Raw genomic sequence first — 12,519 nt, 5'->3', positions numbered from 1 at the left:
TCACTACCCTGTCTTATTTTCCCTTCCTCTTCATACTGTCCTGAAACCAGGTTATTTAACTCCTTTTTTGGGAGTCCTAAATATATTTTATTTCCTGCATTAAATCTGACTAAACCAACTTTTATTAATTTTTTGATTAGATTAATTCAGAGCCAGATTATCAGTCATTTTGGTTAAAGATCCTTCATTTACATTTTCAAGTGATTATTAGCAGTCTAAATTCCTTTATTAAAAAGGTATAAATCTGACTCATCTACTTTTACTCGGATTCACATTTAAAAGCTTAATACAATACAGAAGAGGATTAAAAACGACATGAAACACACTATCCTTAAAAGGCTTTATTTAATGCAACTATGCATACAAATTAGTAAGAGCAGATTACATTAAAACAACAGTTGAATTCATATTTGAAAAATGAAATGTTAAAAAGTTATGTTATTTCAAGAAACATGCAAGACATTGCATAATTACTGTTCCAACTAATTAAGCCTTTATCTCTCACTTTTTATTTCAAACATAACTACTTTTAAAGTCAGAAGATTTTGAATTTTGAAGAGACTTTGTGCAAACAATCTTCTTCAATTTTATTCGCAGTGGAAATCCATATCCTGAGAAATAGATAGAAAAAATAGCAACATTTAGGTAATATACCATTGAGACATATCACAAAAGTTTTAAAAACAAAAAGTTATTAGATTATATTGTACTGTTACTGTACACCATTAATACAGGATACAAATTTCACTCAGGATTTTGATATTTTAAAGAGACTTACTACATTTTAACCAAGCTATTATTGAAAAAGATGCAATTAAACTATTCTAATCTGTGGTTTACCACTACTTCGCTCTGTGTCTCTCCCTGCCATGACAGTTCAGAAAAGTGCTAAATTCTACAAACTAGTGTAACATTTGTAAGTTTCAAACAATTGAACAGTCAGTCTCTCCTCCTGTTAAATGCAACAACACCAGATTGCACCAACTAAAATGTAATACTTGAGAGCATAGTACATACTATTTGTAGCCATGGTGTTACCTATTATAACGTCAGATGCATTACTTAATAGAAACTACTCTCCAAAAAAAAAATGACAGAAGTCCATCACAGGTGCCGTGGTTGCCCACACATTTCTTAATTTACTTGCAACATAGAACTGTTGGGACATTTGTTCTTGAGTTAACCTCCCAAAGGTTTTATAGAAAATGGGGAAGACCAGGACTGGTACAACCTACAATGTCTTGGCTCTGTTTAGGTTACTTCAGGCTTGCCAGCTAAACTGGAATACTGGTAACTTAAAATGTGTAAGACAACATTTTGTAACAATAGCAAGATTCTACTTCACAAATTAACAAATTATATTATCTACAACTAAAACACTGCTTACCGTTGTCATAATTTCTGTCTTCCCCTTGTGGAAAACATGAGTTTCTTTGACTAAATTGCTGGGGAAATAGCCTAAGACACCCATCTGATCCACAAAGCGGTCGTTATAAACCTGTCAGAATGAAAGGGAGGCAAACAGATGAGACCAGAACACAACAAAATGTTTTCTGGAAGTGATTAGACAAAAGTCTTCATAATGCAATGAAGACTAAATATTTGTGTGCTTGACATTGTTAAGTACATTTTACCGTAGAAAACAGATTTTACCAGAGTGGTTGTGATATAAATAAAAAGCACAGTTCTACGAGCTCTCTGTGTCAGTGACAAATTAAAATATACCCGCAATTTAAAGCAGTGGTTCCCAACCTTTTTCCCCACGTACCACTTGTCACACATTTCTTTCACAACAGCATTTTTAAACAAATTTGTATGTGTACATGTATAAGTTCATGTAGAAAGTAAAGTATTTATATAACGCCCCTAACTTAATAAGATTACTGGGCTTGAATCTTCGCTACTAGTTCGCCAAGGAAAGTTTTCATTTTACGCATTGAAATTTGCCGTTTCTTTTAAGAAAAGTAATTTCTTTTCACTTCCTGAATGCTTTGTAGATAAACGGCATCTCAGGTTTCTGTATAACCATAAAATGTATACTTTAAGAAATAATAAGACATTGTTTCACCTGAGTGATTGTAATGACATAATACACATTTATTCTCAGGGTCTTTATAAGCAATAATGGACAATATTCTCAATTATTTTCTGAAATTTAGTTCATGAAATAGTATCTGCTTATATACTTATTTCTTGATATTTATAAATGTTGTAAAAACATATACAAGTGCTCCCCTTTATAACGCTTTTGGGAGCCTAGTCAAGAGAACGTGCTGTTAATGTTCCACCTTATAACGAAAGTACTAGTGTTAGTGTAATGGCATTATGGGGTAAATGGGAGCCTTGACCATACCGCCTTATAACTTGTTCCGCAGTATAATGGGGGAGCACTGTATAAGACAGTTATATGAGAACATTTATTCTATGTCAAATACATTGGATTTATTGTTTTCTTTTCTTGTCATTGAGTTTCTTGTTGTTTAGTTTCTCTGCTGCTGAAAATGTCTCCGCACTTTAAAAATTAAATGCCCGTCTCAGTGACATCACACGTAAAAACAAACAAGCAGGCAGTGAAATCCAACTTTTCCCCTGTCCATTAATATGCATTAACAAGTTGTGCTGCAAATTATGGAAGCCCAGCAAGACATGGATCATCGGATTTACCCAACCACGGGCCTAGAATGACACTTCAGTATGATCGTGTTTACACAATCACAAGCTGTTTGTTGTGTTACTTAGAACTGCATTACCAAATTTTGGAAGTTGTTTGCAGGTCACTTGGAGTTTACTCATGGACCACAGGTTGAGAACCACTGAGTTACAGGATATGTTAGATCTGGGGATGCAATATATTTAGAATTCCTTTGGCAAGGTACCTTTTCTTTAGTATTGGGCAGCAATATAGAGGACTTTGCATGCCAAATGAATACAGTAGACAGCAATTTACATATAAAGAAACTAAAAACATTATTTACATACATTTCCGAACCAAAATTCTCCAGCCCCTTCTTCTGGTACCAGTTTAGAATAAACGTAGATCAATTGTCCTCTCCTTATGTTAATAAACCTGCAGTCCACAGCAATATAATCATCCTCTGCCTTGGCAAGGGAAATGGCATCTGAACAGAGAAATATTAAGCAGATCACAGTATTCAGTATCTTACATCCTATGAATTATATAAGCTTATGAGAAAGCATTGGAACAGATCTATTGACAGGGTGGAATGTATCATAAATGCAATACATGTGATTTAAAATCTAACCACGTTAGATTCAACAAAAACAGAAAATACATTAAGGATTATGTATTAAATAAATACTTACATGCACAGTCTTCATCTGCACAAAGCTTTTTATTTGCAAGTTTTTCCATGGCAATTCCATTTACAGTATGGTGCAAAGAACCAAGCACAGAGATCAGAAAAATAAAGTGGAGTAGCTGTACCATCTTGCTAAATTTCTTTTATGCAATATTCCTTGTAAGCCCGTCACACTTCCCTATGAACAAGGGCAGGGCATCTGCATAACCAATCCCCAACGATCAACTTAATTCTGCAACAGGTCCCAAAAGAACTGACACACACTTCCCCTTTTTACACATAAATCACCTCAATGTGAACTTGAGGAATGTCTGTACTTTAAACCATTGCCCCCAAAAGGGAGCAAACTAAATATGTCTTATTTCAACTGAACTCAAGGAAGATTTGTGATCAAGCCAATACTGTACAGTAGCCCAAAAGCTATAAAAACTCTTCACATAGTCTTAGCATTGAATAACTTACTTTATTTTAAAAATCCTTTTAGGATACAATTTATATAGGTTAAAATTAAACACTGCAGACTGTTTTTTCATGAGAAATTAGATCACGGGATGACTTTTTTTTCTGGTGAGAATTTAACTTAAGTTAAACACACTATACTGCAAACTAGTAGAAATTTGGTTGCAATTCTAATCGGAATAAAGCTTCCTTAATCACACTAATGGAAGTCTTGTAAATTTAGCTTAGCTTCCTATAGTAGTACTTTATTCATTTGTTAAGATAAAAGTCCAAATATTGGCAAATTTTAAGATTTATTGGCAAACATAGCGACTGTGTGGTCCAGTGGTTAAAGAAAAGGGCTTGTAACCAGGAGGTACCTGGTTCAAATCCTGGCTCAGCTACTGACTCATTATGCGACCCTGAGCAAGTCACTTAACCTCCTTGTGCTCTGTCTTTCAGGTGAGACGTTGTTGTAAATGACTGCAGCTGAGGCATAGTTCACACACCCTAGCATCTTAAGTCGCCATGGATAAAAAAGAGTCTGCTAAATAATTTCTTCATAATTCTGGACATATACCACCTTACTTAGTAAATGTGAACACTTACTGATAAAATGTAAGATTACCAGATTCAGACTTCTACTGCATGATATGCACCTCGTTAGAGTGAATTCTTCAAAACACACACAATTTCAAACAAAATTTATTGTAGAAAACAAAACATTCCACAGTTATAGAGCACAGTGTTACTCCACATTAAGAAATCTTATCAGGGGTTCAGAACAAAAGGATTGAGTAAGTCTTCCTTTCAAACTTCACCCTCAATTGGGTTGTAAAAAAAAAAATTAAAAAACAGCTCATTAAATAATTAGTCCAGCCAGGCTTATTTTTTAGCATATGTGATCTTCATCGCATTGGTGGATGTGATCCTGAAACCCTGTAGTGCATCTCTTGCAGTGCCAGCTTGCCCTTCACTTTCAAACTCAACAAAGGCAATGTCATGACGTCCAGGTACCAGGCGTACCTCTTTGAAGCCAGGGAACCTTGCAAAGAGAAGCAGAAGAAACACTTGTGTGAAGTCTGACTAGTTTTGGTCCAACAACCAATATTTAGCATGTGAACAGGAAACAGTTATGAATGGAACACTAGATCTACTGAATAAAAATCTACTTTACACAAATATTAAAAGTAATACAAATTACTATAACACAATTTTTGTTCCTGGGTAGTAAGTGTTATTTCCTAATTGCTTATGCCTCAAAAGTATAGAAAATGGCTATTATTCCCCACAAACTTTGCTTTTGTGACCAGGACAGTGATATTTCAAAATATCATTATTTTCAATGGGCAAACGGGCAAATGTGTGTCTTTTCGTTCACATAAAGTCAGAAAAAAACAACATATGAATCCAAATTAACATGTATTTATACTAAAGTAATACAAAAATGACTACAAAAGATTTAGAAGAGTAGTTTTTCGAGATTTACGATTATACTGTATTTACATGGATTTGCTATATTTAAATTTGCTTTATAAGATATACAGTATATTCTAGCCTCTCCTCTCCTCTCATAGCAAGTAGCCATATTCGTCTCTTTCAAATTACAAACCTGTGGATAAATTAACCCTGCAATGTGCTGCCTATGTTCTAGATTGCTTAGGTTTCTCATTGGCCAGTACCCTTTCATAGTGCATGTGTTGCATTTTTTCTGTCAGGTATAGCTATGGTTTAATTCCACTTCATTAGGCAATTTCAACGAACTTCAGAACTTAGTCTTTACTTCTGTACAAAGTTGAGTAAGGTAATATCTTTGTACCAAATCGTAAAAGGAAAAAAAAGTTCAGGATCAACTGATCCCAACCTTCGTACAGACCTCAGGGTTAAACATAAATCCTACTTCAAGTATGGATCATCGCAATGATTGAGACAGGGACAGCAGAGTAAGAGCATATTTTAAACTACAGTTTTAAATCTCTGTTTTAGTTGCACCTTTTAGTACATTTAAAAAAAAGTTATTAAAGTAACCCTTTCAGCACTGAACAGCGTGACAGATGTCTATGAAATGTATATAATAATAAATCTATTTTTATATAGCGCCTTTTATAGTGGACCACCATCACAAAGCGCTTTAAATAACACACAAGTATAGTCAGTGAAGTTGAAAAGAATGGTTAACTGACAAAGAGTATCGTCCAAACAGAAATGAGGGGTGTCCTGGAACAAAACTGATATCCCTCAATTTAAGATTCAAGTAATTTTGCTTATTAGTTTTTTGATAAACATGTGGTGGATAAAACTGATAACCCACAAACAGTTTTCAAAAAATGTATTTAAAATTGTTTAAAAAAAACAAACCAAAAACACACACAATTATAAAGTTACCTAAAAAATTAAAATGTGGATTATCAAGTTTTTCCAGGAGACCCCTCAAATCATTGAATTAAGTGTAATCTTTTAATTAGGGAGGGGCACCGATATCGATATTTTGATATGACTGAATTACCACAGCGCTATATCGTGGGATTAAAAGTAGAATAAATCCACGTACACTCTTAGGAGGCACACTATTGCTAATACTGCTAAAAATACAAACTGGCTAAAACGCTGGCTTAAATAAAAAGTCGTCTTATTTATTTAGTAGTAAGTATAGGAACACACACCCTTCTTGGCACACAGTGATTCGATCACAACTGATACATTACTGTTTTGTAAATTGATAACTCAAACTTAAATTATGTTTTTTTTCAGTCTTTTCAAATGTGACTTGTCATCATTAGTGTCATTTATCATTGCCTCATTTTGTATTTGGACTTCCACAAATGCACCTCATCACTAAAAAAATGGCATGTAAACAGAACAGCAAAACACACCAGTTTCTCTTGCTACAAAAAGGTGGAAATTGGGGAAACGCCAAGAGCTTGAACATTCTGGCGAGTTGCTTCACCATTCTGTTCATTTTGTACGGGTCTTTAACATTGCTCCTGTACATGTGATCATAATTAATCTAGAGCTGCTGAAGCATTTAACGTGTGTGGAGATGCTGCTTTAATTTAGTTGGACAGTTGGTTTATTAATGTTAGTTTGTCTTACTTTATTAACACACACTTGCCTATTGCTTTTCTTACTTATTCTGTTAATTTCATATGTTGATGAAAGTGCGTCATGACAAGTAATACATATTTATTTGATTCAAATTGGGTCTGGTGGTCAACTCCGCCTTAGGCCCCTTTCACACTGGCACTTCTACCCGCGTTCAGACCTGGGTTCTGGCTAAATGGGTCACAATCCTGCGTAGTGTGAAACCACATACCTGGGTCATACCCTGGTCCCAGCAACCCACCTCAGGATGTGAGTTGAGAGAGACAAAATGCATGACGGCCGATGAAATAACAAACAGTTACGCCTGCATGAAAGTTTCACTTCTGCAAGGAAAGTTTGTTTATTCTGTTGAGCCACATTTCTGTTGACTAACACACAGCATGAGCCAGATTGCAGCAGGGATGTAGAAACATTTGCTCTAATCAACATTTTGGCAGACTTTTCAATGCAGAGAAGCTTGAATGGAAGCGTCTGGAACAAGCTGTTTCCGGGGGCATTGGAAAGCATATCGTTTACTTGCATCTGTCACCCAGGTCAACCCTTCTTTGTCAAAATCAGTGCGAAATCGCGTGGCCGACCCGCATGACACCAGGTCCTGACCTGGGTAGGTTCTGACCCTGGTAGAGTATGCCAGTATGAAAGGGACTTTAGGAGCATTTCGCTTGCTTCCCGAGGGGTGTTCTCTTAGCCAGAGACTACTGTATTTGTTTCACATTAGATAGTGGTTTCAGTTAATGGGGGCTTGGAAGGCAATGGTTGGTACTGCACCAAAAGGAAGCTGTAACGTATATTAAGTTATAAACACACGCTGTAATAAAAGTAAATGGATAAAAAGGGGAAATTGCAAACTACATACATCTTATAACTATAATGTGGTTAAAATCATTTGCCGTTTTGCTTAGTAATACATATTGTAGTAGCACAACGTGTGATTGTGTAGAAATGGGTAATTGCAAGAACTGCGTAACCAAATTTTGGGAGTCGTTTGCGGACAACCTGGAGTTTACTCACAGACCACAGGTGGGGGAACCACTGCTCTGGGAGCAGAAGACATACATTGTGTTTGTTGCTGTTGAACATCTTAAAAACCTTACCTGCAGACTACCTGGAAGCGCTGAATTTTTAGTAGTCAACTATCCTGCAGAATATAATTAGAACTGTCCTCCGTACCAACCACAGGATCATCCCCAGTTAGTACGTTACTTTTAGTTCATTGTAATTCAACCATTGAAACAAAGTATTTGGTGCATTTCCACCATTTTGTATTTTAAAGTCTTTAAAATGTCAAAGTGTGTATATCATTTGGATATAACATCTTACAAGCTACAATAATTAAATCAAAGCAACACATCACTACTCCTAGTAAACCAAAAAAGCTAAATGTATCACTTATATTGAAAGTCCAACCAGAATGTTTTAGCCATTTTATACCAATACAGTTTTTAAAAAGAACCTGACAAAGGCAACTTAATACTTACTGGTTAAAAAGCATGGACAACATCATTTCATTTGTTTCTTCAGGCAGATTATTGAGGAACAGAATATAGTTTGGTGGGTTGTCTGGTGCCTGCAATCAAGACACGGTGAGCAATTACTTTCAGATTTACAGCTTACTGCACAAAAATAATAATAATAATTGCACCTACCCTCCCAGAATTTTAGACAAATAGAATATATTAATCTGATGTTTATTCACCCAAAAGTATAACAGAAGTAACATACCTGCTGACTTTGGGATGAATTTGTTTGGACATTTGTGGATCCCTGTGTTGCAGAAAGAAAAAAAAAGTTAACACAGTAAAAGTAATATCAAAATTTTTAAACTTTTGCCATAAAATACTAGGCAATAGTGAAGCAGCATTACACAGTACTGGCATTCATGCTTCACTTAACTCTCTGTACAAACATTCCATTACCTGTGCTGGTTTCTTGGCTGCACTTGCTGTCTGTTCTTGTGTTTTCTTCTTCTTTTCTTTTTTCTTGTCTTTGTCACCGAACGTGCCACGTGTTTTTGAAATAACATCTGAATCTGTTTTTGCATACTGAATGCGCTGGGGAAATAAAAGAATGTTTTATCTACCTATTTACACTAAAGTTAATGACAGTTCTTTAAAGATTTCTTCTAAACAAAGAATGGTTAAAACAAAACCTGTGATCACTAATTATAAGTATACTATTTTATTGGATTGGCACATTAACTGTGGTATGTTTGTAGATTTAGGCAACTTCTTGTACTGTGATTTTTAAAATCAGGGGTACTATGAATTTTAGCCGTTTTCTTTTTGTTATTATAACTGTTTGTTCAGAGGGAATAATTGCATTATGTTTGAGATGATAACTTAGTTAAACTGTCAACTGCAAATTGCTTCCTTCTATAAATGTTACTTTATTTTTATTTCCTTTTCCATGTGTGTGTGTAATAGGGGGGAGGGAAGAAGAAAAAACACACACACACACACAACACGTAGGCTTTTGATGACATGGAAACAACACAAGTATCTTCACTTTGTTTTCAAACACTTTCCTGACAAAGCTATGTTAAACACTAAAACGTTGTGAAGTTGGTTCTTTTGAGCAAAAAAAAAAAAATCACAGTACATGCAACTGTATTAGGTTAGAACACCCTACTGCTTCTGTTTTGGTTTGTTGTGCATATGAAATCAAATCACTGTCCATTGAAAAAAATTGTCAATAGGCAAATTTAGTGATTGCCTAATTGATCACTTTAATAGGCCACACATCAGTTCATTTAAAATAGCAAACCAATAGAGAACATAGAAAATTGGTAAATTGAATGAGACTTTTTATAAGTTGTTTAAAAAACTTAATTAAAAGCACAAAGTGGTCAAACATTTTCACACAAGTGCCTATTGTTTCTATATCACGGTCCAAAAATTGAAATTCTCACCACTGCTTCAGACAATAAGCAGGCACCAGACACTAATGTGTTAAACTTATTGTGCAAGACTTATTACTGAGTGGCACCGAAATGAAAGCGATAAGCCCTCTAAAAACTCACTATACAGACAACTAGTGCATTCCCCAAAACTACCTGAAACAAACACCACCCTCAGAAGCAGCCACACGTACACATGTATTCATGTCTGGAGTGTAAGATTGTAATCCCTTGTTGCCATAAAAATGTACTTGTAATCCGTGAATGCAACAGGAAATGCACATTTGAGGGTCACGGGAAACAAAGAAAGTAATACATCAGTCGTCTTCAGATGCCTGAACTACACAGTTTATTTAGTATTACTGTAAATGTCAGTGTGTTTGAAGTTATGGATGTATAATATGCATATGTTGCCACAATAGAATACAATGTGCATCATACACATGTAAATAGTCTAAAACAGTAAATACAATCGAAAGTGTTATAATTGCATAATTTAATACTATGTTCTATGCTCACGCTTTCCTTAAGTACCTGCTTCAATACATTTATCACCTCTGTACCAGAAAAAAATAAAATCACTAAGCATTTAAAAATGGATTTACAGTAGAATTAATATTGGTTGTCTGTTATTAATTACTATGTGTTTGTATTAATTCAGGTAATATTCTGATTTTGAAAATTGGGTTTAAAAATGGGGGTGGGCAGGTACAGAACTAGTAGCATTAAAAACAATTAATTGACAAGGCATTGACTTATCCAATGTTTCAGTACCAAATGCTAAGCCATTAAAGCCAACCCCTACCGTTCAAAAAAACTAAATTAGGTTGTATTACAGTTCAGCATGAAACTGAGCAATTTAACTTACCATGGCTTTGTTGTAAAAAGGAAATCCTTGCATTTGCCTCAAAGCATTTGTAGCTGAGGCAAGCTCTTTAAAAACAACAAACGCTTGTCCTCTCATCTTCATAGTCTTCAAAGCCACAATCTCAACTATTTGACCAAATTGCGAAAACAGTGCATACAGCGACCTTTTCAGTTCTACAAAAAAAAAGTTTAGAATTCATTATGTAAGTAGACAGACAAGTAACAGGTTTTCAGAAGTTCTAACCAAGCAGATAGGCCAGAACTACTTAAGTATTTTTTTTTTTAATTAATATTTATTTATTTATTTATTTTAACAGTGAATTTAACACTGTAGTGCACACTATGCTACTACATAGCGCCACTGCTTGTTAGAACGTGATGTTAATCTTGAAGGGTGTGTTCAACTAGTAAATGCACATATTTAAATCAATCCATGTTTATATAGCGCCTTACTTACAAACACAATCTAAAAATTAAAATATAAAAGTTTTGCATATGCTTGGAAAAAAATGTTTCTGTTTCTGACAACTGGAGGCAGGGAATTCCAGAAGGAGGGAGCACAAGTAGAAAAACTCCGACCTCGCAGTGTTACACACCTAAATAAGGGAACGAAGAGGCGGCAACTTAAAACTTGAAGGCCGTAATTGAAATCTAGGGATATAGGGATGCAGAAATTCAGATAAATAACTTTCAGTATTTGGTTCACAGGAAAAACAATTCACATCATTCTACACTAGAACAAGTGAAGGTGGAGGAAGTTTAAATAAATAAAATAAAAAACCTACCTTCTTTTTTAATCTTATCATTTACATTGTTGATGTAAATGGTGTGGTTTGGCCTTATATCCATGATAAGTTGTACGACTAAAGGGATACAAAAAATTGTATTAAATAAAACTTGCTGCCAATATATAAAGATGCCTCAACTTAAATACGTTAGGTTACGTTTTTAAATTAAGCACTGTACATCCAACAACTAAACATTAATAACTGAACTTGAAATCTGACAGCGAATTCTAATTTAACAGAGCAAAACACTTAAATACTGCGCATGCAACATTTCGACTAGTACCTGGTACGCGGAAATTCTGCATAGCAATTGAACAACTTCATTAAATCTTATATAGGCCACGAATATAACATGTATAATCACACATTATCCCTACCCAGTGTGAATTTAGAAAACCGAAAAACAAAGTTCTGAAACACATTTCATGTTTTAAGAAATCGCTTCAATCAGGCACAACCGTCCTTAGTTTGACAAACCTACACTGTGAATATATTTGTAGAAGCTTTACCCATTGAGACCGAAGCCAAAATAAAAAGTGGTCGCTAATAAAATTTACTTGCGTAAGAAACAACATTTGAAAAAGTTTCCATACCTTACTTTAATGTTTGAATTTACGAGACAAAATTCCCCAAAGACAAAAGTCACTAAAAAACAACTTCAATTATCTTACAACCTCAAAAGAAACTCGCGGCGCTAATTCTTTTTTAGGACTTACCAGAAACTGCAACCAACGTGGGTTTCCTGTGCGTAACAAATAAATAATCCGAGTTACAATCACAGTTTGCTGTAATTAGTTCCTACGTTGGGCGAAGTAAACTACAACGCCCTCTATCGTACGTCATTGTTCATTAGTTGTTTTGTTTATTTTGCTTCTTGGTAACCATATACAAAGGTCAGAAATATAGTTAATGTATCTATTTAGATGTCTTTCTGGTTTTCTTAAAATATAAATATTTTTGGGGAGAAAAGGAACTATATGGATTACAAGCATCATTCCAAGATAGTTTGGAGGACAGATTTATATATACACAAAGACTATGAGCTTATATCTATATTAATGACCATGAGACTCAACTGAGGACGGAAGACCCCTGGTACAGCTGAGAT

The 12,519-nt window shown here is 34.8% G+C and overlaps 2 protein-coding genes across 3 annotated transcripts; both read right to left on the bottom strand.

Annotated features, from left to right (window-relative positions):
- Nucleotides 1-326: 326 nt before the first annotated feature.
- On the bottom strand, nt 327-3,657 carry LOC121316560 (otoraplin-like). The gene is made up of 4 exons (XM_041251605.1): nt 3,325-3,657; nt 2,980-3,119; nt 1,388-1,498; nt 327-611 (listed from the first exon to the last, which is right to left on the bottom strand). Exons 1-4 carry the CDS (start codon nt 3,446-3,448, stop codon nt 588-590), a joined length of 399 nt encoding a protein of 132 aa, XP_041107539.1. The 5' UTR covers nt 3,449-3,657; the 3' UTR covers nt 327-587.
- Nucleotides 3,658-4,450: 793 nt separating this feature from the next.
- LOC121317232 (U2 small nuclear ribonucleoprotein B''-like) lies at nt 4,451-12,204 on the bottom strand. Of its 2 annotated transcripts, none has more exons than XM_041252941.1 (7): nt 12,128-12,204; nt 11,409-11,486; nt 10,625-10,797; nt 8,777-8,911; nt 8,583-8,624; nt 8,339-8,427; nt 4,451-4,803 (listed from the first exon to the last, which is right to left on the bottom strand). In XM_041252941.1, exons 2-7 carry the CDS (start codon nt 11,470-11,472, stop codon nt 4,644-4,646), a joined length of 663 nt encoding a protein of 220 aa, XP_041108875.1. In that variant the 5' UTR covers nt 11,473-11,486; nt 12,128-12,204; the 3' UTR covers nt 4,451-4,643. The 2 variants fall into 2 exon arrangements, with proteins under 2 accessions (XP_041108875.1, XP_041108873.1); XM_041252939.1 differs by lacking the exon at nt 12,128-12,204 and adding an exon at nt 12,005-12,121.
- Between the last annotated feature and the right edge of the window lie 315 nt (nt 12,205-12,519).

Source organism: Polyodon spathula, chromosome 6, assembly GCF_017654505.1.
Source record: "Polyodon spathula isolate WHYD16114869_AA chromosome 6, ASM1765450v1, whole genome shotgun sequence".
In the NCBI taxonomy this organism is placed as follows: domain Eukaryota; kingdom Metazoa; phylum Chordata; class Actinopteri; order Acipenseriformes; family Polyodontidae; genus Polyodon; species Polyodon spathula.
This window is presented reverse-complemented; position numbering and strand designations above follow the sequence as displayed.